We start from the raw sequence: 25841 nt of genomic DNA, 5'->3' as shown, positions 1-25841 counted from the left end.
ATGGCAGATTGAGAGCAAGTGAGTGATGTGAGTTGGTACATGGTTCTAAAAGCTCTGGCTTCAGGGATAACCAGTTGTAGGGCAGCAGGAGAGTAACTGGGGAAGGCTAGCGTGGTGAGGATCATGAATAGGGAGCTCCAGGACATGTTTTGGTCGAAGAGTTATTGGTGGACTAGATGTGAGGGGTCAGGAAGGGAGGAATTAAGACAGAGAGAGAGAGAGAGAGAGAGGAATTAAGGATGTCTTACAGGTTTTGACTTGAGAAAAATGGGTGGTTGGTAATAACACTGATTTAGATAAGGAAAAGCAGAAGAGCAGGTTTGGGGCAAGAAAGGGAGAATCCAGAGTTCTGTGTGTAACATGTTAAGGGTGAAGTGCTTTTTGGGCATCCAAGTGAGACGTCAAATCAGACCCTGGATGTATGTTTGGATCCTCTTCTGACTGAGCCATACTGAACATAAGAAGCCTAGGAGGTTAACCACTATACATAAAAGTAGATTAAAGAAACAAATTTCTTCTGTATAGGGAACTATATTTAACGCCTTGTAATAACCTTTAATGAAAAAGAATATGTAAATGAATATATGTGTATATATATATGCATGACTGACATGCTGCACAGCAGAAATTGATATATTGTAACTTACTATACTCCAATTAAAAAAAAAAAGAAGGCTAGGAAGTTATAAATTAATTTAACCTGAGATAGAGTTAAGCTAACTGATTCCTTTGGGAGGTAAGGTTAATATTATTTGCCTTATTTATTAATGACTAACTAAAACATAATAAATCTTTTCCTCTGCTCATAGTCATTGATGAAGAGAACTCCACGAGGCACTGCAGCTAGAGGTTAAAATCTGGCCCAAAGATATGCTAGGGGTCATGACTTTAACACTGAGCATTTCAGTGGCTTAATCTGAGCTAAGATGGAAACTGCCAGAAACAGGTTTATTTTGCCTCCCAGCATGCACTTAGGGATGGATGGATGTGAAGCATCTTGCCCAGTACCTGATACTCTATAGGCACACAGTATGTGCCAATTTTCCTCTACAGAGCCCAGCTGGAACAACTACCACGTTTTGGTACAGCCCCTGCAATGCTATGATGGCTCAAATATGAAATTGTATTTCCTCTAGTCTCTTGAACTATGACTGCTTCTGGCAAAGGAAGGGCCTTCTCACTATAGGCTTCACCTCTTTGTAATAATAATAATTCTCTTTTTAAAAGCAAACATGTATACTTTTTAATATGATTTCAGATAAATTAGCTCATTTAGTCCATAGCCTTAAAGAGAGATGGGATTATCCTCATTTTACAGATGAGAAAAGAAGACAGAAAAGAGAAATGCATGAAATATCTTCTGCAACTTCCACCCCATCCTGGGTTGTGCTTTTCTGAAAGTTTCTTAGCCAATGGAGGGGAGTGAGTTCACCAGCTGGACTTAAGCTTTCTCACATCTGGGATTCTTTTTCCTACCTGATGCCACATGGAGTTGAAGGGCTTTTTGCCAGGGTGAAGTGAGGACTCTCTGGAACTCAAAATTCATGCCAAGTTAAGTATTTAACTCCCCTATCTAGAATTCTTGAGCTCATCACAGCTTGGAGACACTGCATTTCATTCAGGAAAGATTCCAAGACGAGCTGAGACAATTCTTATAAAAAGAAAAGAAAAGAAGTCTTGTTACTTCTCAATATTAAGTTTGAACAAGCAAGAACAATTGGAAACAACTGACATGTCTATCAACAAGTAAATGGATACACAATGGAATACTATTTATATACTATTGATATCATGCAACAAGATGGATGAATTTCAAAGTAATTATGTTAAGTGAAAGAATTCAGACAAAAAAGAATACATATTGCATGATTCTGTTATTGTAAAACTGTAGAAGATACAAACATACCTATGATGTCAGAAAGCTTAATAGTGGTTACCTGGAATGGGAGAGAGGCACGGTAATGAGTGGAGAGATGATTACTAAGGGGCATAAGAAAACTTTTTGAGGTGATGGGTTTATTCATTATCTTGATTGTGCTGATGAATTATGGTGCTTGTATATATGTCAAAACATATCAAATTGTATGCTTTGGACATGTACAGTTTATTGTATATGAATTATACCTCAATAAGAATAGCACATTGATTATAAAATTTTCAAAAACAGAAAAGTATAAAGAAGGAAATGAAAATAACCTGTGTTTCCACTATCCAGAAATAAAACCTGCTAAGATTCTGGTATATTTCCTTCCAATCTTTTTTCTACACACACACACACACATTGAGAAGCAATTGTATGTTCAATTATATCATAAGCATTTCTCCATGCCACTAAAAATTCTTCTTAATATTAAACACAAATATTAACAGCTTCTCTATATTCAATCTTTTGCATGCCCCATTATTTAGTTAGCCATTTTCTTATTGGCTATTTCTCAAATTAGCCTGGTCCTAACTTTACACTATTGAAAATACCACTGCCTGGAACATCACCATACTACACCTTTGTCTAAATCTTTGATTATGTCCTTAGAATCTATCACTAGAAATGGAATTACTGAACCAAAACATACTTTATTCTGAATGTAGCTGAAACAGTGTACTGTGTTTAAAGGTCTAAATTTTTGCCCAGGTGATAGAGCTTGTGGTCAGTCAGTCTTAGAACTTGACCAAACTGTAGCCACTGAAACTAGATATCAAGTGTGTGTTGGGTTGTGTGGGATTTGTTTTTATCTAAGAAGCCTGCCAGCATTAGTCCTTTTCCTGCAAATTCCCTAGTTTTTCTGACTAGCTTGACCTAGCCCAGCTTGGATGAAATGCTAGTTTTTAAAGTATATTATGGGACTTGAAAAGGAACAGGGGCAAAGGACAGGAAGATTGGTAGAAGGAAGTAGCAACACAGTGGCTTTGAATTTATTCATTATTTGGCAACAAAGATTTTTAAAGCACCTACTAGGTGGGACCTTGGTAGAAATCATGCAAGAGTTGCATCACAGTGACTTTCTGAGAACTGAGCTAGGAGTGTGGAGCAGCAAAGATGTAGTTTGGAGAGAGAAAGATGAAAAAAAATGCCTTTAAGAATTTCACAACACAGTAAAGGTAATTATTACACATCACTTCTAAGATGTCAAAAGGGCATCTCAAACATGACATGTCTTGATCTTCCCCCTAAACCCATTTTTCTTTCTCCCAGACTTCTCTATTTTAATAAACAGTACAACACACTCAGTTGCTCAAATCAAAGATCTAGGACACATCCTTTATTCCTCCCTATCCTGCTGACAGGATTCCAGTCTTTCAGCAAATCCTGTTGAATCTACCTACACAATATAGAAATACTCTATCAATCCAACACCACCCTGGTGTAAGCCACCATCGTTTCCATCTATATAGTCTCCTAACCTGTCTACCCTCGGCTACTTTTGCAACTCCTCAGTCCCTTCTCCAAAAGCAGCCAGATTGGTCTTTAAAGCATCAAGCCATGGCAGCTTCCTGGTTAACGCCTTCTGATGGTTTTCCATTTCATTTAGAATAAAATTCAAACTGCTTTCCATGACCTTCAAGGCCGTATATTTATCTGGCTTCTGCATTTACCCGGCCCTCATCTCCTACTATTCATCTCCTGGCTCAGTGAGTTGCTGCCATGCTAACCTCAGAGGCTCTGCAGTTTGTTGGCCCCTCTGCCTGTATTGCCCGCATGGATCTTGCATGGCTCTCCCTCACTTTCAGAACGCATTAAAAAATTTCACTCTCAGGCCAGCCTTCCCTGAGCAGTCTACCTAATATAGCCTTGCTTAACCTCCCCGGTCCCCATCACTGCCACCTTTGAAGGTCTTACACTCCTTTTTGTTTCTTCTCAGCATTTATTTGTCTAATATATTCGTGTGCACATTGTTTGTCTCTCCCACTTAGACACTGTGTTATGTACCATTAGTGCAGGAACCTGATTTTGTTCCCCATTCTATCGCACTGGCTGGAGCGTAAGAAATAGTCATTAAATGTTTGTTGAATAAGTGATTAATGAATATCGTAACTATAATTGTTTTATTCATTTATTGATTTGTTTCGCACATCTCTCCCCTCGTGAATGTAAACTCCATGAAGACTGGGATCCATTTTGTTCACCACTAACTATACCCCACTAAGTTCTGAATCAGGGCTGTAACGGTGACAAGAGCAAAGCGATCTTAAAGGAAGGTGGGGGTGGCGGGGCACTAAAACTGATGGGCAAAGGGAGGTTTCACAGACTAAACGACCTATAAGCTGGAATAGAAACAGAGTAGAAACTGAAAGAACAGAGATTTCAAACAAAATAAAATTTCAAACAGAGGTCATCTCGCGAGGTGTTGGGCAGCCAAGATGGCTTCCGGAACCTGCCGCCACACTTAATATGGCGACCAGAGAGCGTTCCCGGAGGAAGACACGCGAGAGTTGGATCACAGACAGTGTCCGTGAATTGAGCCGGGGGTGTGGAGCAGCCAAGATGGAGCCGGCAGCCGGCGGTCCCGGCCCGCTGATCTTGAACAACAAGCAGCCCCAGCCGCCGCCACCTCCGCCGCCGGCAACCGCACAGCCTCCCCCTGGCTCACCGCGGACCGGCGGGGGCCTCCTGCCTGGGGGAAAAGCCCGAGAGTTCAACCGCAACCAGCGCAAAGACTCGGAGGTCAGGAGCTTCAGGGGGCGAGGCTAGCACCAGGCGGGCGGCGGCTGGGGGCCCGGGCCCGGGGCCACTCTCGGGTCCAAGCTGGGTTTCCTGGAGGGTTCGGCAGGGAGGTTGTCATTTAAAACCAAAGGGAGCAGGAAGCAAGGCTGGCATCCCGGGGCCGAAGGCGTGAAGGCTGGGTCCCCGCCCCGAGTTCCGCCGCCCAGCAGAACCTCCCAGAGCCGGTGTCCGCTCGTTTGCCCCTCTGTGGCCTGGGCTGTGAGCGCGGCCTTGGGGTCCCAGCCCTTGGGGAATCTGCTCCCTGCCCCACTTAAGGGGTGAAGAGTCAGTGGTCTGCGTGCGCTCCAGAGGGCGGGAGGCTGCACCCCTGACCCCGAATCATCTTTTGCTTCTAGTCCTGTGGGTTCCGCAGCGCTCGGCGGACGGCGTGTTTGGGCAGGGAAGGGACTGGAGAGTGTTGAAAGGCACCTCGAAGACAGAGCTAATTAGCACTAATAGTACTACCCGCTCCCAAGGTTGCGAGGGGAGGAGGGAGGAAACAGCCCTTTTCCACTCTGACCTTAACCGCTGCAGATTCAGGCCATGGTTTGACAGTGCCTGGTGTTGAGGTGCCCAGTGCGCCGATGCTGAACTGTTAAAGATCAGAAATACACATTTAAACATGCGTTAGGGCCCAGCAGTCCCTCTTCTCTTGCTAGAGCTGTTCCTCCCGTTCCGTAGACACCGTAGTCTGGAGCTGCCTCGTCACCTCACCCCGAGTTAAAGAATTACTCCCACTGCTTCCCATTGTAGAATTCATGAATGAAGACACACACGTCGCAGCGTTTTAGGGCTTCTTAATCAGCAAGTTCCCAGAGCACTTACTGTGAGGTCTCCTTCACCTGAGACAACCCCGAGGCTGACCAGCAGTCAGGTGCTTATTGAGAGGGAATTCCTCCTTGTCCAGGCATAACGTACCAGGTCATACCAGAGAGTGATGATACTATCTTTAGACACGTGAAATCAGCTTCTCTCAGGCTTTTGTTTTTGTTGGCAAGAGCAGACCTCTGGTAAAACATCAAAATTTGTCAAGTTCCAATCAGATGCACTTTGAGCTTGAAGTGAATTATTTGAAAAAGCAACAAAACTGCTCTTTTAGTAGCCCTTGCTTGGTGGACTGATTGGACCGCAGTGGTGACTTCTTAATTTTTCAAGTAAGGAGGATTATGAAAATGGTAGGGGTGAATCCACCTTCATCATGAGAAGAGTTCTACTTTTAAAATAAACATTTTCCTAAGTGACTATTAAGTACATTTTGATGCATTTAAATATCACTTTCTATCCGTTAATTTCCATGTAGGCGCGACACGTGGAAGGCCACTTCTATTTAACACATTTAACACAGTTAAGCTGAGAGACCTGTGTAAATCCATTTTCTTAGAGATACTGATGCGGCTCTTTTTTGAGTCATTACTGAAATCAGTAGGCGGGGAGCCTGAGGAATGCCTGGAGGACAGGGAAGCATATATTTGATGAGAGCTCACTGTGTACTCCATAACTGATTAGTCCTTAAAAAACCTTCAGGATAGATTTTTGTCATCCTCATTCCGTAAATGAAGAAACTGAAGCTCAGTAACTTATGGAAGTGTCACTCTGTTACCTCTGAATAAGGAGTAGAGTTCTTTGTGATATTCGCTGTTTGTGGCTATATTATATCATTTTGTGGTGGTCTTTGTCTCCCCAGGTAGATTGTAATTAAGCCCGAGGACTACCTTTGTCTTCACCTCTTCTCTTTTCCCAGAATAAGGCTTCCAAGATGGTGTGTCCTTAGTAATCACCTATCCCCAGCAGTAAAAAGATTCTCTTTGTCATTCTCTCTTGTGTGTGGGAGGGAAGCCATTTCTGTTCAGCTGCTGCCTTCTCTGTCTGGTAATTCTCACTGCAGTTTGAGAGGAGGGCGGGAAGGCTGAGGGTGTCAATACTCATTTTGTCCTGAGCTCTTGATAGCCCTCTAACCAGAAAGAAATGAGGCTTCCAAAATCTCAGCACCATATGAAATGGTCATTTCACTGCACAGAATACAGAGAAGCTTTAGTGTTCATTCATCCAACAAGTGTTTGAGTCTAAACTATTCATTCATTCAGCCATTCATGCCAGTTAGTGTGTTGGGCATTGTGAAATCATTGGTGAGCAAATGTTCACTCTCAGGGAACTTACAGTCTCATGGGGAAGAGGCAGACACTAAATAAATACATGTGTGCATATATAATTATGAATTATGATAAGTGCTCTGAAGGAATAGTGCAAGATACCCTGAGAGGGCTTATTAGGCAGACTTGAGCTCCCTCAGGAGAAAAAATATTGTGACGAAACATCAGAAAAGTGAAGACAATGACATCCCATAACACAACAGTGTCTCTGGAAACATATGTGTTTGTCCCTTTGGAAAACACTCACAGTTATCTTTTGCATAACTCTCCTGTCCTCAACAGGGCTATTCAGAGTCTCCAGACCTCGAGTTTGAGTATGCTGACACGGACAAGTGGGCTGCCGAGCTCTCGGGTAAAGCACAGCCTTCCTATTATTTGGGAATGCCTTTTTCCTTATTGGTCTTTAATAAAATTAAGAGTGAATGTCGTTTTGGAGCTCATTTCCCCCCCTAGTTAGTCCTAGTAGTGATATGTATATATAAAACATGTTCCTTATTGGAGTCAAGCCCTGTGTATCTCATAACTTTGGCTTGTCCTTGACTTTTGTGAAGCACCTCTGTGTGGTCAGCCTACTTGGCTGTGGCCCAGTCCCAGCGTGGACACTGATATTCCTTGGCCATACACAATCCCCCTGACGGTGGTCTCTCCTGGAACAGGGGGTCATGAGGAATGCCAGGAGGTGTGCTTGCATCTGTGCACGTTTGTCGCTGCCACTGCTGCTCACGTGTAATATGAAGTCAGCCTGAGCTGCTTCTCTAGCCTCCACAGTACAAGGCCTATTCTCGGGCCACTTGAGAGACACATATTCGTGGTGGCGGGCAGCCCTTGGCATGGCATGGTGGGCTCGATGTGCGTCGGACTGGAAATGCCCGGGTTTGTGCCTAGCTGGCATTCTGGCTATCAGCTACAGGGGAAGTCAGCATTCCCTCCTTTGTGCACATCAGGGCACTAAGACCCCCTTAGTAATTAGATAGTGTAGTCCAGGGGTCACTGCAACTCGGGGACTCAGTTCAGCCTAGAAGCAAACACCTTCCCCTCTCTGCTACATGTGACACCTGCTGTGGGACATGGACCTGGAGATGATGAGACTTTGTTCTTAACAGAGCTTTACAGCTACACGGAAGGACCAGAATTCCTGATGAATCGAAAATGCTTTGAGGAGGACTTCCAGTTCCATGGTGAGATGATTTCCCCCACTTCTTGGCTCCTTTCCCTTTGCATCATGAGAGCTGCAGGGCTTCTCTTAGTCAGCTGAACGACCTAAGTCATCCTGGAGAGACCTGAGAATCCTGCTGAACCATGATTGTTCAAGGCCAGTTGTGACATTTAGAGTGGGCTTGTAGGTACTCTGGTGGTGGCTTTTCAGAATGTGAGTACTGGGGGGGAGAAAACCACGTGATTAAAATTGCACCCAAAGTAGCTTTGTTTCAGTCTGGAAATTCAGATTCATAGAGCAGTGTGACCTCATCCCGTACATAGAGAGTAATTTATCTTCCTGAGTGTTCTGGTCCTGTGGCAGTCCTGAATTTTATGGGTTAACATGGTGTCCATTCCACTGTGAGGATGTTTCCAGGCTCCAGTATAAATGGTTTCTCGCTCGGCAGTGACAGATAAGAAGTGGACCGAGCTGGACACCAACCAGCACCGCACCCATGCCATGAGGCTCCTAGATGGCTTGGAGGTCACTGCCAGGGAGAGGAGGCTGAAGGTGGCTCGAGCAATTCTCTACGTTGCCCAAGGTACTGAGTGGACACCCTGGTACCCCCTTCAGTGATGTTGCCTAGTCAGATACGGGCAGGGACTCAGTGAGCTGTGCCGTGTGTTTGCAGGCACCTTCGGGGAGTGTAGCTCAGAGGCGGAGGTGCAGTCCTGGATGCGCTACAACATCTTTCTGCTCCTGGAAGTTGGCACATTCAACGCTCTGGTGGAGCTTCTGAATATGGAAATAGAGTGAGTTCTTCTGAGGGGCTTGAGTGGAGAGAGGGAGGCCAGGGGCAGAGGGACAGAGCTGGCAGAACTAACTGGTTTTGAGAGGGTTATATGGGCCATATGGGGCTGAGGGGCTGGTCCCAGGCTCTGTTCTGACCAGCCAGGTGGAATAACAGGGGAGATGCTCACCCAAACCTTGGAGACTAATGAGGGGTCTTGCAGCTCACTAACACCGGAGATCTCTCCAGACAGTGCAGGTCCTGCCCAGGCCTACAGTGCCCCTCAAAAGGAGGCCTCTTGTTTTGAACTCTCTTTTGAACCTGCAGACTCCATTGTGTTTGCGCTGCAAGTTTCCCCTCAGCAGGAAGCCAGGCACAAGTCTGACACGTGGGCTCAAACAAAGCCTGCTCTAGCCTGTGTCTCCGCTAGTCCCTTGCTTGGTGAGCAGGTCAGCTGCTGCTGATCTGAGGAAAACACCATCAATTATAAAAGCCCTCATGAGATGCTTATATGCCCCAGGCATTGTTCTAAGGACATTACACATACTAAGTCATGTTAATGACGGAAGTGCTAGTACCATCCCCATATTATAGATGAGGAAGCTGTGACACAGAGAAGTTGAGTGTCTTGCCCAAGGGCACGTAACTATTAAGTGTTAGAACCAAGATTCAAACCTTGGCAGTCTGGTCTGGGGCCTGAGTCCTTACCCACTGAGTCCTGTGGGCTTTTGTGCAGTCTGGGTACAGAGCATAGTGTTTAATTCCCCTGTTGGGCAGCACTTTGTCAGGGGAACCACTTCTCTTCCTTCCTGGTGGAAGGCACTGACTCTCACATCTCTCGTGCAGCAACAGTGCCGCCTGCAGCAGCGCGGTGAGGAAGCCAGCCATCTCCCTGGCTGACAGCACCGACCTCAGGTGAGGCGAGCGGCAAGCCCGGGCTCCCTGAGCTCTAGCTGGAGAACGAGATCATAGCAGGGCATGGGAGGGTGCCTTTGGGTTTCCTTGCTGTGTGTGTGTTCCTTCACACCCTAATCTGCACACACTATAATCTGCAGGTGCCACGTGCCTGGTGTGTGATCAGTAGGCCCTACTGAGGGCTCTCCCCTAAGTAGGACTCTGGGTTGAGACTCCCAAGGAAATCCAGGGTGAAGCCACTTAACAGAGCCACAGTGAGGTGCAGCCTCCTGCCCACACTGCTGCCAAGAAACCTGGTGGTGTAGCATTTTGCATCCGGATGAAACACATGATGTGGCTCCTTGTGCTCCCATGTTTTTGTGCACAGCTTGGCCCCTGTCTACGTAGGGCTAGTCCTGACAACTTCCTGGTGTTTCCTGGCTGCGCCGGAAGTGATAGCGACTGCTAAACAACAAGACCAGCTTCCCATTGTTGTGAGAATTAGAATCTGTCTCTTTTTGTGAATATGGAAGTTTTCAGACTAGATGTCGGTGGTGTTCCCCGCTGTAGTTAGGGTCCCTGGCCATTGCCCTGCTCCTGCTGATTTCTACTCCATCACTTCCTTGTTCTCACCCTGACCATCCTCTGCTTTGTCTGATCTGACACCCGCTTCCACGGCTCACTCCTGCCTCTGTGTTGTTCTCATTCTGGGAGGCTTAGGGTAGTAAGTGCTTTTGGCCGTTCCTGTTCGTATCCCCCCATTCAGCAGCCATTTATTAAGCACCCGCTTTGAGTAAGCGCTTTGCTTGACCCTAGAAACACAAACTAGAAGACAATCTGGTCCCAACCTTTACACCATGGACAGAGAAGGAAGCACCACAAGGTGCTCTGTGGGACTCTGTTTTCAGTTTTGACTACATTGTAGCCCTCCCCCACCACTCAGCCTTTGTGCACAGGCTTTTCTCACGTAAGCATGGATGTGAGGAAACCAGGGGTGCTCCCTTGATCCCCCATCCTGTTCTGTTATGAGCTGGCTCTTGTCTCCAGGGTCTTGCTCAACATCATGTACCTGATTGTGGAGACCGTTCATCAGGAGTGTGAGGGTGATAAGGCCGAGTGGAGGACCATGCGACAGACCTTCAGGGCCGAGCTGGGTAGGACTCTGGGGACCCGGACTCGAGGCCCTGCCTGGGAGTTGAGACTGGGAGGCTTTGGGAGGGTCCTGTTCCTGCCTGTGGTCCTGACATCTTTCGGCTGCCTCCAGGTTCCCCGCTGTACAACAATGAGCCATTTGCCATCATGCTGTTTGGGATGGTGACCAAATTTTGCAGCGGCCATGCCCCTCACTTCCCCATGAAGAAAGTTCTCTTGCTGCTCTGGAAGACTGTACTGGTGAGCACTTCCGTGTAGGGGCAGGAGGGAGACTTCTCACTGTATATTCTTTTGAATATTGAATTATATGGATACATAACTGCTTTGGTTTAAAAAACATTCTAAGAGAAGCTTCCTGAAAGGAAGTGACAAAAAAGTGTCACTTTTGGCTCACTGCAGCCAAAGAGGACTTGGCCTTTGAGTCAGAATAGACTGTTGGCTCCCTGATTCCTGGAAGCTGTTTTCTGCAGTCATAGAAAACCTTCTCCCAGACAGCTGCTCCTGGACCTGGAGTTTGTGAAGTGATTTGAGGTGGAATTAGAGCTGATATAATTGGGGCCCCTCAGTCAGAAGTCCTTTGAAAGAGGCAAGAATGAGTCCTGAGCCTGCATTTCCCTCAGAGTCTGCTGTGAAACCTGACTCTTTCTAGGTAGAGAAGGGCTCGGTCTGGGAGAGCAGGCTGACCAGCGCCCTTGGCCAAACCAGGAGCCCTTCCCCTCCAGGAGGAGCGACCTGGGAAGAAAGTGGAGCTGGAGTCTGGACTCCTGCTCTCCCTAGGACTCGCCTTCCCTTTCAGAATGGGCCAGCTCTGCGGAGCCGGGGCTCAGTGAGGTTAGGGCCTCTTTAGAGTGGTCTACATGTTTGATCTTGGCCGGATAGCCTGTTGGTTTCCCACGAAGCCTCACTGAAGCCAGAGAGGAAAGCTGAATTGCTCAGAAACAGTGAACTAAGCAGCCTAAAATTACTGAACCCTACTGGGATTTTGCTTCTAGGGTGATATTTAAAGGAAAGTTTTTTGGTTTTGTTTTTAAATTTGAGCATTCAGCAATTTGACTTTGAAAGACTGACATGTACAGCTTTTGAAGTATTTGTGTGTCACCTACTTTTTTACGTACTTGAAGCATCAAGCATTCCAGGCCTTTTTTTTTAAATTTTTTTTTACATTTTTTAATTGAGTTATAGTCATTTTACAATGTTGTGTCAAATTCCAGTGTAGAGCACAATTTTTCAGTTACACATGAACAGACATACATTCATTGTCAAATTTTTTTTTCGCTGTGAGCTACCACAAGATCTTATATATATTACCCTTTGCTATACACAGGCCTTTTTTTTCTTGAAGAGTTTGCCGTACATACAGAGCTAAGTGTGTTTGTGTGCTAGGGCTCAGCCAGCCTGTGTGTCTCCCCTCCTTGCTCCCTTTCCTCCTCTCCCATGCTGATGTTGCTCGAGTTTCCTGTGGGTGGATTTAGTCCTCTTGTTCAAAGGTTGTGTAGGTCTCTGCAAAGATGTGGGTCATGGTGTCATGAGTGCTTTGGAGCCTGTCACAGACAGGGACCTGCTTACCCTGGTTCTGCACCCGTCTGTGATGCAGTGCACGCTAGGCGGCTTTGAGGAGCTGCAGAGCATGAAGGCTGAGAAGCGCGCCATCCTGGGCCTCCCCCCACTGCCTGAGGACAGCATCAAAGTGATCCGCAACATGAGGGCTGCCTCTCCACCAGCCTCTGCCTCTGACCTGATCGAGCAGCAGCAGAAGCGGGGCCGTCGGGAGCACAAGGTGAGGGCAGCAAGGTCCTTACAACTCCTGAGGGTTCTAAGGTGCACATGCGCGGTGGCGTGGTCCCTGGACGAGTGATGTTGTTGGAAGTCCCCTCTGATCAGCAAGGCAGAATGAATGCCTTTAGGACAGGGACACTGTGCCCAGCCCAGGGCCCAGTTTGTAGTGGGTACTTGGGATGTGGCACTTTGGAGGGACATGGGTAAGAACTGATGTGTCACTTGGGCCCATCCTTGACTTCCTTTCTGGTTTTTCCACTGCTCCTTACTCTCTTCCTGCCACCTTTCTGTGTGATCGCTTCTCTAGCCTCCTTGCCCCCTTCCTGGTTCATCAGTTTGCTCTTGGGGTCTGATCTCCCTTCCTTCTGCTCTCAGGCTCTGATAAAGCAGGACAACTTGGATGCCTTCAACGAGCGGGATCCCTACAAGGCTGATGACCCTCGAGAAGAGGAAGAGGAGAATGATGACGACAACAGTCTGGAGGGGGAGACGTTCCCCCTTGAGCGGGATGAGGTGATGCCTCCCCCACTGCAGCACCCCCAGACCGAGAGGCTTACCTGCCCAAAGGGGCTCCCATGGGCTCCCAAGGTCAGGTGAGTCTCAGACCTCCCGAACGCTCTTAGCTCCTAAAACCAGAGCCCTCGCACCCCTAGGCCTGGCACCTAGCCTGAGTCACCACATGAGGTCCTGTGTAGGGCCAGGCTGACCTTGGCTCTGGGATGAGCCTCTCTTAAAGTGTCCAGTGCTGGCCCACGGATGTCGGGGTGCTGGCCTTGCACAGAGAGGCCCTTGTGTGGCTCTTGAGTCAGTAGTGTGGGTTAGTTCTTGGTTAGACGTGATGCTAGTGAAGGGGAAATAGGAAAACATTAAAACAAGGTTACTGAAGCAAATCCATCTCCACTCACCCTGGGGTTGTGTATAGTTATTAAAAGAAAATGATAGATTACAGAAGAATTTCTTGAGAACCGTAATTAAGATGTTTGAGATACATGTGTGAATCAGTGGATGTGAAGGTACCTGGATGTAGAGAAATTGTATCTGTTTGAAAGAGGACCAAGTTAAGAAATAGGTGAACATATGAAAGGTTGGAGAAGTCATTTTCTTGATCTGTGATGGGAATACAGAACAGGTCATCAGAAAATGCAAGATAGGCTGATTATTTGAGACAGGAAAATATGACTCATATGAAAAAAATCAGTAGCTTACAGCTCTAATTGTAAAAGTGTTTAATATTTGAGAAATTCTTTTGACAAACTTGTTATTAATATCTGAATAGAGTAAGCTTTTAAGCTTTATGTGTCACCTTAAGTTTTTGGGTAAACTGTTTACAGATATTTTCAGATTATTGATCCGAACAACATTATGAAGAATAGCCTGAAGATTTCAGTTCTTTTTCTTCCTTTCAGAAAAAAAAACAATTATGGGAGACCTTTTTCTTCTGGCTTTACAATTTCTGGACAGGCTATGTTTTATTAACCATGAGACCTTGAAATAACATTTAAGAAAGATGCACTCTGTTCCTTTGGCAGAGAGAAAGACATTGAGATGTTCCTCGAGTCCAGCCGCAGCAAGTTCATAGGTTACACTCTAGGCAGGTGAGTGTGATCTGAGTTCCTTTTGAAGAAAGGGAGCAGGAAGTGCACTCTCCCGGCCTTTGGTGTTTGGGGACCCAGGCTTAACACAGGGCCGTTGTTGTTCTCCAGTGACACCAACACCGTGGTGGGGCTGCCCAGGCCAATCCACGAAAGCATCAAGACTCTGAAACAGGTAGGTGGCTCTGGGTGAGCTTTGGGCCTAGTTTGGTCCCCAGGGAGTAAAGTGAGAGCAGCCCTTTGGGAGAAGCCTTTTTAGATGTTGCCTGCCTGAAGGAGCCTAGGGTGGAGGAATAGGCAGACTGGTGGTACCCTTTAAAACAGTTCTTTATACGTTTTACTTACTTCAGCTGAGCTTTTGTGGGGTACTTACTGGGGGTTCATTAAAGATTACATTACCTGCCAATCGGAGTTTTAAGGAGCCTAGTAAATAGCCTCCCATTTCCTTGCCCAAGTTCTAAGGCAACTGAGTTAGAGGAGTAGGCAGATGGAGGTTGAAATGCCAGCTTTATTGCCCATATAGTGGTTGGAGAACGGGGCATAAGAACACAGCAGCAACAGGTGTCCTGATAGCTTACTTCAGAATTAGGCAGACTCACCTACCCAGACCCAGGCAGTGCTGGGACCCTGCTAAGCCTGGTCAAGGAGCAGAAGAAGGCACAGGCTTTTCTTTTTCCTTAAGAGAGAAGAGAGAGAGAATGCGCCAGATGTCCCGTTCCTGCTCCCACAGTCACCAGTCAGCGAGGGGAGGAGAGAGTGGGAAGGGGCAGGGAGAGGTTGGGAGTGTTTTGTACTTGGATGTCCCTCCACATGGGAGGGACCATCACGAGCGGAGAAGAGGTGTCTCCTCTAACAGCATGTCTGGAGTGTTAATGTTTTTGAAATATATTTTTGAAATCTGTAGTACTAAGTGGGCCTTGTGCAGCTAGGCTTTTTGAGTGCCTGATTCTGAGTACTTGACTGCTTGATTCTGCTTTTAAGTTTTTCTCCTGTCACTGTAGCTCTCTGAAAGCCCCTTTCTCTCCTTTAATTTGCTTTTTTCCTAATCCATGTGTGGTTTTTTACACTGGTTTTAAGAGGTGGGTGCCCACATAGGAGAATATTTTGGGTTTGGGACTTTAGTTCAGGATCTGTGTGGTGACTTAGTCCCCTCTGAGAAGGTGGTGTTTCAAGAAAATTGTGTCGGGTCTTTGCCAGGTGTGGGTGTCTGGCGGGAGAATGAAGGATGCTTTCTCCAGCGCCTCTCTCCCTCTCTCTCCAGCACAAGTACACGTCGATCGCAGAGGTGCAGGCACAGATGGAGGAGGAGTACCTTCGCTCTCCTCTCTCGGGGGTGAGTTGGCGGCCTTCCTCAGCCCACAGGATCTCACAAAGTGCCCCAGGACTGCCTTCAAAAAGCTCCCAATCTAGCTCCCGCTGCAGGGGTAGCATGTGTCGGGTGCAGGGCTAAAGAGCAGGACTCTGAGCCAGCCACCTGCCTCTGAATCCCAGCTCCACCACTTAGTGGGCGGTGACCTATATGAGGTCCTGGATCTCTTTCTGCTTTCATTTCCTTGCCTGCTCAATGGGAATGACTGTGGAACCTTCGTAGAATTGTAGTAAGGATTAAATGAGTTTTTACAAGTAAAGTGCCAGGCATGTTGTCTTAGTCGTTTGCCATCATTACCAACATCATCACTGGCATCCATACTCAGACATTCTCCTCCAGTCAGCTGGCGAGCTAGCTGGCTCATGAGATCGTTGTCAGGACCAGACTTTGTTGCTTGTACCCACTGTGCCCATTGCGTTGAAAGGGAGAAGAGGAAGTCGAGCAAGTTCCTGCAGAAACCCTCTACCAAGGCTTGCTCCCCAGCTTGCCGCAGTACATGGTGAGTGCTCGTCCTCTGAGTACCCTCCTTGAGGGTGCTCTGTCTCGGCCCCTTCGGGGGGTTGTCAGTAGGTGCCTGCCATGGGATCACCCTCCCCCCTACACTGGCCTTGAGAGCGTGCCTGCCGGTGTCCCTAAACCCCTCCTGCCGCCTGAGCACCTCCAGAAGGACCAGCTCTTAGGGCTTACTTCAGCCCCTGGGCTCATACGTGCTATCTCGGTGGTCTGCTCCTCCCCAGATCGCGCTGCTGAAGATCCTGCTGGCCGCAGCTCCCACCTCAAAGGCCAAAACAGACTCAATCAACATCCTAGCAGACGTCCTGCCTGAGGAGATGCCGTGAGTATCAAGTCTCAAGTATTGTACAGAGTATGTGTGGTTCCTGTGAAAAGGAGCAGGGCAGGGTGGAGGGGAAAGGGGAAATGTTTTCCTTTCAGTCCCAGTGTTTGCTAGATGTTTTTTTGCTGTTGCTATTCTTTGTTTTGTTTTGTTTTTGTTATTGTTTTGGCTTAACTTCTCTGCAGGTTAAGTTTAAGGTATTCCTGGCTCAGAAGGAGGAAAATTTACTGGGTTAAATATTTAGTTTTACTACTTAGGGAAATGGCTTAATCTAGCTGGCTTGGATTCTAGTGTAGGCTCTGCCACTGAGTGAACCCCTGAGAGAACTGGGGAAAGGCATTTGCTCCTCTGTAAAATGAACTGGAGTGTGTTTGACATTTCCCCAAATGTTCCCTCAAAAGCTATGTGTTAGGTACATCCAGGATGTATAGTTTTAGCTTCTGGACAAAAATCAGCCAAACTTGAGCTGGGTGTAGATTCTTTCCTATTTGCCAGTGAACTGGCATCCATAATATTTCTGAATGTCTCAGGGTGATAGTGAAATCCTTAGGGGTTCTTCCTCCCTGGTGCACTGACCTCATCTTTTTGATGTGAGTACAAACCAAGATCATGTTCTACTTTGAGAAGGACCTGGGCCTTGACCCGATCTCTTATCAGCCTGGCAATACCACCTAGCTCTGAGCCCAGCTCCCTGGTGGCTGGGCCCCTGGAGTCTGGCGATGATAGCCAAGTGAGGGAGGAGGCAGGGATTGGCTTAAAACCAAAGGGAGTATCATAGAGCACCAGGCCATTGTGATAGTCCTTGGAAAAAGGATTCCAGAGTCAAATATTGTATCTCCTCTTAGAAAGATTTATAGTAAGAACTCCTAAATTAAGAAACTGATTTAACTCAATGCTTCCTAAATTTATATGACTCCAAAACCCTTTTTCCTCTTAATATGAAACATCTCAATACACTGAGAGTCTATAGAATATACTTTGAGGAACACAAGTTCATATGGTGGCAGAAGCTTAGGGGAGATCTTGAAATGAGAAGTTCATTTTTGGAGGAAAAGCAGTGAAGTAGGCCCAGAATGTGTTTGGGGCATCACAAGGAAGAAATAAATTGTGCTGAGCTGGATTGCTTGGGATGTGGGTGGGAGGAGCCTGGCTTAACCTCTGAGATGTCCATAGGGTGGGTGGTGAGGTGGTTGCTTTGCCCAGAGAAGGCTCAGGAGCCCCATCTCTCCTGGGAGCACCCTGAGAGGGCTGCTGCATGTGCCGCTGGCTCACCCGGAGGCTTGTGCTTCCAGCACCACAGTGTTGCAGAGCATGAAGCTGGGAGTGGATGTGAACCGCCACAAAGAGGTCATTGTTAAGGCCATTTCTGCCGTCCTGCTGCTGCTGCTCAAGCACTTTAAGTTGAACCACGTCTACCAGGTACCTGCAGCATCTTCCTCCTGCCCGCTGGGCCAGGGCCTCAGGCAGGGCTGCTCCTCCAGCCCCAAGGAACAGAGGCCTTGGCCTTCAAACCCCCTTGAGCTCTGCCTAAATGTTCTAAGACACAGTCCTCCAGCCAAGGTCTTTTTATCACTGGAGGAAGGAGGGTGCATCCCAAAGGGCATGCTGATTTTTTTCTTGTTGGTTTCAGTTTGAATACATGGCCCAGCACCTGGTGTTTGCCAACTGCATCCCTTTGATCCTCAAGTTCTTCAATCAAAACATCATGTCCTACATCACTGCCAAGAACAGGTGATAAGGACCAGGGATCAGGAAGGGGTGGGTATGGCCAGATGGCTGGGCTCCTAGCTGGCCTCTCCCGCTGAGCGCATTCAGCACCCACAAGCCAAGTGTCAGGACACAGAGATGAATGACGCACAGTCTCTGCCTGTGGAGGACGCCAGTTTGTCAAACTGAGTCTAGCTGTTAGTGACAAGTGACTCATCTGTCTGTGCCTGAGTGGAAGGGGGCTCATCCTGGGCTCCAGTACTGCCATGCTGCCCTCACTGTCCTGTGCTTTTCTTTTCCTTTCCTTTCTTTTTTTTTCTTTCTCTCTCTTTTTTTTCTCTCTCTCTCTCTCTCTTTTTTTTTCCAAGGAGGAGACTGGTGGGGCTGCCTGCTCTCTCAGAGGAGCTTGGCCATGTGCACTGTATATAATGCCTTATCTGCTGACTCTTACCCTCCACCCCCTCACCTGGGGCCAGCTGTACTTGACAGTGACCGCTCATCAGTGTGATACACCATCGGCTAAGCTGTTAGCCAGACACAGTCTCCAGGAGGGGCTTGGCATAAATTAGGTGCCTTGAGAAATCTCCCTCTCCAGCCCCAGATTTATTGCTGTGAGGGAAGCAGTGTCTCTATCCCTCACAAGATTACAAGCTTGTCTCTGGCTATACAGGAACCTTACAAGTTCTGTTGTAGCAGGTATTTCGCTGACTTATAGCTGGGGAAACCAGGGTAGTGCAGACAAGGTAGATTCCTCCTTCTGCTCCAACAAGCGAGGCAGAAAAGCAGGAGCCAGCTGTTGCTCATGGTGGGCGCCTGGGTTCTCTTGCCCTCTGCAGCATCTCTGTCCTGGACTACCCTCACTGCGTGGTGCATGAGCTGCCAGAGCTGACTGCTGAGAGTCTGGTGAGTAGCTAGGCTCTTCCCTGGTGGTCCCTTGGGCATGAGAGTTGGTGGTGGAGAGCCTGCCCCAACCCACACAGCAGTAGAGGTGTCTTCACAGGTGAAGTCACTGTCAAGTGCTTGGCATTTAAAGCACTGTGATCGCAGAGAAGGGTTGAGGGAGGGACCTTGCAGATCAGAAAGATTTGGTTTAGGGATTTTTTCTAAACCTAGGAATGTGGTCTTCGGGCTGCTGACCCAGAGCTCACCTGCTTGAGTTGTTTCCCTCTGCCCACTCTGTAATTCTTTGGGGCCACAGCTCTGAGGGAGCCTGGGTGCCCCAGGTAGTGGGGCCTGAAGCCACAGCCCCCAATATCATGCTCCATGTTCCCTGTAAGAAAATTCTAGGGAGTGCCCTCTGCCCTTTGCCAGCTTCTGGGATGGAGATCCCCCTGGGCCGAGAAGAGGAGAGGAGAGGGTTGCTGGTCCAGGCGTGGAGAGACCAAGCAGTGCTGAGATGATACATGTGAGCGCCTCCGAAACTGCTGAGCACCTGCAGCTGTGCAGGTGATGGTTGTTCTTGGGTTTTCCCTGCAGGAAGCAGGTGACAATAACCAGTTTTGCTGGAGGAACCTCTTTTCTTGTATCAATCTGCTTCGGATCTTGAACAAGCTGACGAAATGGAAGCATTCAAGGACGATGGTGAGTCAGCGCAGTCAGCAGGCGTGACACCTGGAGCTCAAAGCAGAGCACCGCATGCCATCCTGTCCCCTTCATGTGACATGTGGGGAGCTTGCTGCTATAGCCGCATCCTTCTCACCTCACTTTCCTGTAGCTGCATCCTTGCATTTTAAGGGCTGATCCCTGGTTCCTTGATGAGTTGAACTGGAAGCTGGAAGCAGCTCAGTCATCACTGAAACAAATCCACATGTGCAGAAGGAATTATCTGTATCCTCTTAATCTCCACTGGTAACAAGCCAGGGTTCTGCAAGGCTGCTTAACCCTGAGTCTTTGGGGTAGGGTGGCCCATGAATTCTCTGAAATTGTACGTATATGTACATAGGGATATTTCTGGTGAGGGTATTCATAGCTTTCTTCAGATCCCAGAGTGACCCGTAATTAGAGTGACCAACCATCTGGGTTTGACTAGGACTGTCCTGGGTTTAGCAGTGGAAGCGCCCTGTCCCAGGAAACTCCTCTGTCTGGGGAAAACTGCGACAGCTGGTGACTCTGCTCATAACCCCAAAAGGGACTGCAGCAGGGTGGCAGTGCCAGCATTTGTGTCTGCCCTCAGCGTGGGCCTCCCTTGTGCCCCTTCCCAGATGCTGGTGGTGTTCAAGTCAGCCCCCATCTTGAAGCGGGCCCTGAAGGTGAAACAGGCCATGATGCAGCTCTATGTGCTGAAGCTGCTTAAGGTGCAGACCAAGTACCTGGGGCGGCAGTGGCGAAAGAGCAACATGAAGACAATGTCTGCCATCTACCAGAAGGTGCGGCATCGGCTGAACGACGACTGGGCTTACGGCAACGGTGAGGCTCCATGCCAGGGGGCTGGGGGTGGAGGGGACGAGGTGACAGCTTTCCCTCTCTGCTCTAAGCTTCCCTCTGAGGAACCTGGAAGAGCCCAGCTCCTGCTTTTGTAGCATCAGGATGGGAGCTCTGGGAAGGACTTGGAGAAGCTGCCCGGGCTTGGCGTCTGTGACCACCCCTCATTCCTCTTGGTGCCTCCCCTTGAAGTCATTGCTTTTCCAGAAATTGTCACAAGACTTTCTCTGTCCTCTCATCCTTTCTCCTTCCCCCTGCAATTGCCTTGGTTCTGGTCACCAACATTCTCGCAGCTCCTGATGGCTTCGCGGCCTCCAGTTGCTTTCTCTCCATCAGGGCTTCAGACTTTGCCCTAGTCATCTTTTTAAAATGCAGAGCTGCTGGTGGTACCTCCCTGAGTAAAATCCTTCATTGCCTTCTGATTCCCCTTAGAATTAGAACCAAACCCTTAAAGCATTTAAGGCCCACACATCGTCCCTTCCTGTCCTCAGCCCAGCCTCTGTCACACCAGGGCTCTGGGCATATGGGGCACTCAGTGCACATTGGCCACATTGTCCCCCACTTCTCCTGGCAGGATGCCTCCCCTACCCCCTCAAACTGTTCTGTATTCGCATGTGTTCCTCGTCTTCCCCCACCCCCGGCAGCCACCTTGGCTTCCCGGGCAGTGTGGGTCTTCCTGGGGCTCCCTGAGCATGCTGCCTCACCCTCACAGTTCCTGGCCCCAGCACCAGGGCCACGGGGCTGGGTCTGCACTCCCAGCACCCTGTGAGTTTATATGGAGCCAAGGTGGCCCACAGCACCTGGTCAGGGCATTGAGAGAATGAGCAAACACAGGGATCTGCAGGTTCCTGCTCTGAGAACCAGAGAACCAGGGAGACCGTGACTTTCAGGAAAGCATGTTGCCCCTGTGGCTTTCCTTCACCGGCTCCACGTAAACTGCAGCATAGCCTGTTTCTCCGTAGATCTGGCTTTTCCCCTTTGACCTGACTTTCCTTTGTATCTAGGAAAGAAGTCCTGTCAGTCTTCCTGAGGGTGGGGCTTGGGGGGTTCTTGCTTGTCAAGACAAGTTGACAGTCAACATTCCAGGCGCAGGCCAGCCTGGCCCTGAGCTGCAGTCCACCCAAGGGGAGCTGCCACGAGGCCTTGGCTCCTAACCACGTCTTCCTGCTTTGCCCCAGATCTTGATGCCCGGCCTTGGGACTTCCAGGCCGAGGAGTGTGCCCTCCGTGCCAACATCGAGCGCTTCAACGCCCGGCGCTACGACCGGGCCCACAGCAACCCCGACTTTCTACCTGTGGACAACTGCCTGCAGAGTGTCCTGGGCCAGCGCGTGGACCTCCCTGAGGACTTCCAGATGAACTATGACCTCTGGTTAGAAAGGGAGGTCTTCTCCAAGCCCATTTCCTGGGAAGAGCTGCTGCAGTGAGGCTCCAGAGTGGGAGACTGGAAATGAAAGAAGGGGTGATCTCAAGGTACCCCAGGGGCTATCCTCGTTCCTTGCTGCAGTGCTCCCATTGCCCTCCAGGTGGCAGCACAGTCCCACCGTGCCCTCCTGAGCCAGCCGTGGGCTGGTGGGCCAGTCCGGATCTGGCCTTTTGTTGATTCCCAGTGTCCTATTCAGGAGCGGTCATCTCTCTGCTTGGGATCCTCTCTTTCTTCACTCCTCCCCAGGCTCTTCTCTTGGACATGATTGGTTGCAGCTAATTCGTCATTTGGCCTAAGGCTGGGAAAAGCTGGGTGGACTGGGAGTGCATTACATCTGAGTGTCAGGGGTCATGCTGACTCTTCCTGAGACATGCAAATCCTTGGCATGTCAGCTTGCCACGGGCAGGGCTTAGGGTGAGAGCCAGGACCAGAAAGTCAGAATCTTGGTTTTGCTTTGGGGGGTTTCTCATGTCATTCCAGCCTTCTGCTAAGTTTCATCCAGAAGCAATCGCAAAGGCTCCTGCAGCTGCCTCAGTACTTTTTTGGACAAGGTTGGGGTAGGAAGAGAAGCTTCCCTTAACCAGAGGTGCCATTTATTATTTTTTTTTTTTGGTTTCCAGGAGTCTGTAAATACCTATATATAAATCTGTGTGTGTTCTTTTGTGTCCTGTTGGGGAGTTTTTAATGTGTTTGTGTATTCCGTTTACATTAAAAGGAAGCAAAAACAATGTCCATTGCCTTTTCTGTGGGAAGTATGACCCCTGAATATCTCCTCCAGGTCTAGAAAGTGGGTTTTTTTGCCAGCATTGATAGGTCACCTTCTTGTCCCCTGCCAAGCTGTCCACCTCTCCTGTTTGAAGGGGAAGGGGAGGGGGAGTTGGCACTTATCCAGAGTGTTCTTTCCACACATGTCTGGTATCACTCCAGGGCTCCCAGCCCCCAGGGCTCTGGGTTGCTGGAGTGGTAAGTTGTCTGCACTCCTGGGTTTGATGTAATTGCAGTAGGAGCCCCGGGTTTCTCTGGATCACACCCCTGAGCTGGCCTCAGCCAAACCAATTTCAGTGTTATTGAGAGAGAGACCAGGTCAGAGAGAGGATCGACTGTTCTGGGCCCTCACTGCAGCAGGTATTTGGGACTGAAAGGAAACTTAAGTGCCCAGGGCCTGGGGAAGCCGGCCATCGGGAGTCCTAGGAAAGAGAGTGTCGGAAGGCCCAGGAGCCCTCATGGCGGAGAGAGAAGCCAGGAACACCCTGTGGTTGGTGTCAGTTTGAGGCCCCCTGGAGCCTGCACCTGGCCTTCAGATCCCTGGACATGTCTGCCGCCACCTAGCAGATCCTCTGCTTCTGAGGATCTTACCATTCTGATGCTGGGAAAAGGTATGTTCCCTTTTCAGAATTGCTTGAAGTTCCCTTATCTTACCCATAGGCCAGGTATAGGGGGTTTTAAGTCTCCAAGGGGTCTTGACTTACATTCTGGGGGAAATCTTCCCTTTGTTGGCTCCTGCCTGCAGTGTCTGCCTGAGGAACCTCAGTCCAGGCCTGGAGCTGGACCTCCAGCACAGGCCTTGATGTGCCAGCTTGATTAAGAGCAGCCTGGACAGGAGCCAGCAGTGTTCTCCTTACGTAAGTCACACGGCCTGTGAGATGGGACGGCCCTGTGATTGGCCATTTCCCACAAAGTGACTTGCACAGGACGAGGGAATTTGACACAATTTGTGTGTGCATGATGGATTCTTTGCTGTTTCTTACTAGGATTGATAAGAAGTACTAACCTTGAGATTGCAGTTTGGGTAAGATGGATTTTCATGTTCTTATGCCACCAGGCCGTCTGGCTCACGGAACCTGTCTGGCTGAGGCTTTGTCCTCCTTCCCCATTTTTGATTTCCCTAGTCTTTCTTCTCAAGCTTCATTTTAATCAGAGGTGCCATTTTCCTTCTTGTTTTGCAAAGGTCTGTACATATCTCTGTATAAATCTGGGCAAAATGAACACAGAATATCAAAGCTACAAGGGCCACAAAGCCTGGGCAGGTGAGTCCTGCGTCCCTGGGCCCAGGGCTGGCCCGGGAGGGCAAGTGCTTTTCCATGGCCACAGAGTATGCTTGGAGCAGATTGGCTGTTCAAAGCCAGGCCTTTGTGCAGAAATATCTTTGGAGTAATAGCCCTGGCATCACACCTGGGAGGCCCTTCTGGCCAGGCCCTGTTCTTGGTGCCCTGAGTGTCCAGGGGAACAGGATCCCATACTTGCACTTTCCTCGACACGCTCAGTCAATGGAGAGCTGGATGTAAAAGTAAGAGCAATAATGTGGCAGTACCCAGACAGACATCTGCAGGGCCACAAAGGTCCCATGGGTCCCAGCCAGTGCCCTTCTACTGGAGAAGGTGCTGGTGGGGGGTGGGCCTGCAGTTGTTGACGGGGAGTTGTGGGGGTGGGCGTGGGCGTCCAGCATTAAGAACAGGGGCTCCAAGAGCAGATGCTTTGTGCTCATGTCCAGGATGAGCCTGTGGCTGAGGCTGGAGCAGGGGCGAGGTATGTTCTCCCTTTGCTGGATACAGGAAATGCCCAGTTCCTGGTGGTGCTGGGCTGTTCCTGTCTGGGGCTGCAGAGGGTCTGCACTTTGGGGTTGTAATTCAGGCTGATGTGTAAATGGTTGGGGAGGCGGGGAATGAAGACTGTATGCCTCTAATGAGAAGCATTTCCTGATGTGGACTGAAGCTGGAAGCCTGGACTGAGGGTGAGCTGGCTAAGGCCCTCCTCTTGCAGTCTGGTGTCCAGGCCCCTGCCAGGACCCAGATTTAGGACTTCTCTGGGTAGGCCTCACTGGAGTCGAGGAGCCTTAGTAAAGGGAGACCGAGCCTAGCACCTCTCTTAAGTTGAGATTCCAAGTAGGCCTACTTCCCTTTTCCTTTTCCAGAAGGGCTGCCCAGAGCCCCAGCCTGGCGTTGGGGAAACATTGGGCCTAGGCTGAGGGCTGAGGTCGCCTCTGGAGTGAGGCTGGGGGCGGGGCATCTGGAGACCTAGGGGCTGTGTCTTAGGGGTGAGATGCCTAGGGTGTGGAGGAGGAGGGGAGGATGGGAGGACAGCTAATGGGAAGCAGGTGGAAGGGCTGCCCTAGTCCCAGCCGGGGGACAGGTCGGCTGGGATGGCCCAGTCAGTGGGAGAACCCGTCAACTCACAGATAATCCCGGGGAACAGGCTCCGGGATGCCCATTCATATTCATTATGTGTGAAGTGGGCGGTTGTAAAGTTAGCTTTCTCTTCATTTAGCTGTCACTGGACAGAAAAATATGAGCTGTGGGCAGATGCCCCTGGATGGGAGCTAGTAGCTGGTCCCTGGCCTCCCTGTGCCCTCCCCAACCAGGGCCTCCCTCCTGCACAGGGCCTGCTCCCAGGCCTCTGTCCTCCTCTCCCGCCCCTGCCCCTGCGTGTTACTCTCTGACTTGACTTTGTTTTCATCTCTTGTCTGTCTCTTCCCCAATGCTGCTTCCTTTGCTTTCACAGCTCCTTCCCTCTTCCCTCTTTCTAAGCTGTGGGAGAGGGGGAATCATGGTTTTTCTTGACCTTCTATCTCTGGCACCCAGTACAATGCCTGGCACAGGGGGCACTCTATTTGTAGAACAAACTAATCTTTCTCTCTGCATCTAACTTTTGTGAGAAAATGCAAAATTTTGCCGGCCACTCCTTACGTCAAGAAACTTCTAGTGCAGTGGTCTTAGCCCTGGAATTAGAAGCGTGGGTTTGCACCACAGTTCATTATTGACCAGCTGGGTGAAGGTGGTTCTGCTCATCAGTGGTAGCTAGGTCTGCCTCTCCCTGCTACCCGGACTCTTCCCTTCCCAATGGACATGGGCTCACACCTGGACCTCAGAGCCTCCGATAGAGGAGAGAAATCA

General features: G+C 49.0%; 1 protein-coding gene across 1 annotated transcript; it reads left to right on the top strand.

Annotated features, from left to right (window-relative positions):
* Positions 1 to 4444: 4444 nt before the first annotated feature.
* On the top strand, positions 4445 to 22679 carry STRIP1 (striatin interacting protein 1). Its single transcript, XM_006197429.4, has 21 exons — positions 4445 to 4663; positions 7135 to 7204; positions 7956 to 8030; positions 8457 to 8591; positions 8682 to 8802; positions 9627 to 9695; positions 10722 to 10828; positions 10939 to 11066; positions 12421 to 12603; positions 12978 to 13195; positions 14132 to 14197; positions 14306 to 14369; positions 15456 to 15527; positions 15988 to 16062; positions 16301 to 16398; positions 17691 to 17817; positions 18029 to 18129; positions 18942 to 19008; positions 19582 to 19686; positions 20307 to 20511; positions 21705 to 22679. The coding sequence occupies exons 1-21, from the start codon at positions 4484 to 4486 to the stop codon at positions 21950 to 21952; spliced, it is 2514 nt and encodes an 837-aa protein (XP_006197491.1). The 5' UTR covers positions 4445 to 4483; the 3' UTR covers positions 21953 to 22679.
* Positions 22680 to 25841: the final 3162 nt, after the last annotated feature.

This window comes from Vicugna pacos, chromosome 9, assembly GCF_048564905.1.
Source record: "Vicugna pacos chromosome 9, VicPac4, whole genome shotgun sequence".
Lineage (NCBI taxonomy): Eukaryota > Metazoa > Chordata > Mammalia > Artiodactyla > Camelidae > Vicugna > Vicugna pacos.
This window is presented reverse-complemented; position numbering and strand designations above follow the sequence as displayed.

What these genes read in the sequence shown, in the direction of transcription:
- STRIP1 (XM_006197429.4), top strand. Translation starts at nt 4,484, where the DNA reads ATGGAGCCGGCAGCCGGCGGTCCCGGCCCGCTGATCTTGAACAACAAG. An exon ending in GCTGACAGCACCGACCTCAG is followed by an intron (nt 9,696 to 10,721) that starts GTGAGGCGAGCG and finishes TCTTGTCTCCAG; the next exon opens with GGTCTTGCTCAACATCATGT. An exon ending in GGAAGCATTCAAGGACGATG is followed by an intron (nt 19,687 to 20,306) that starts GTGAGTCAGCGC and finishes GCCCCTTCCCAG; the next exon opens with ATGCTGGTGGTGTTCAAGTC.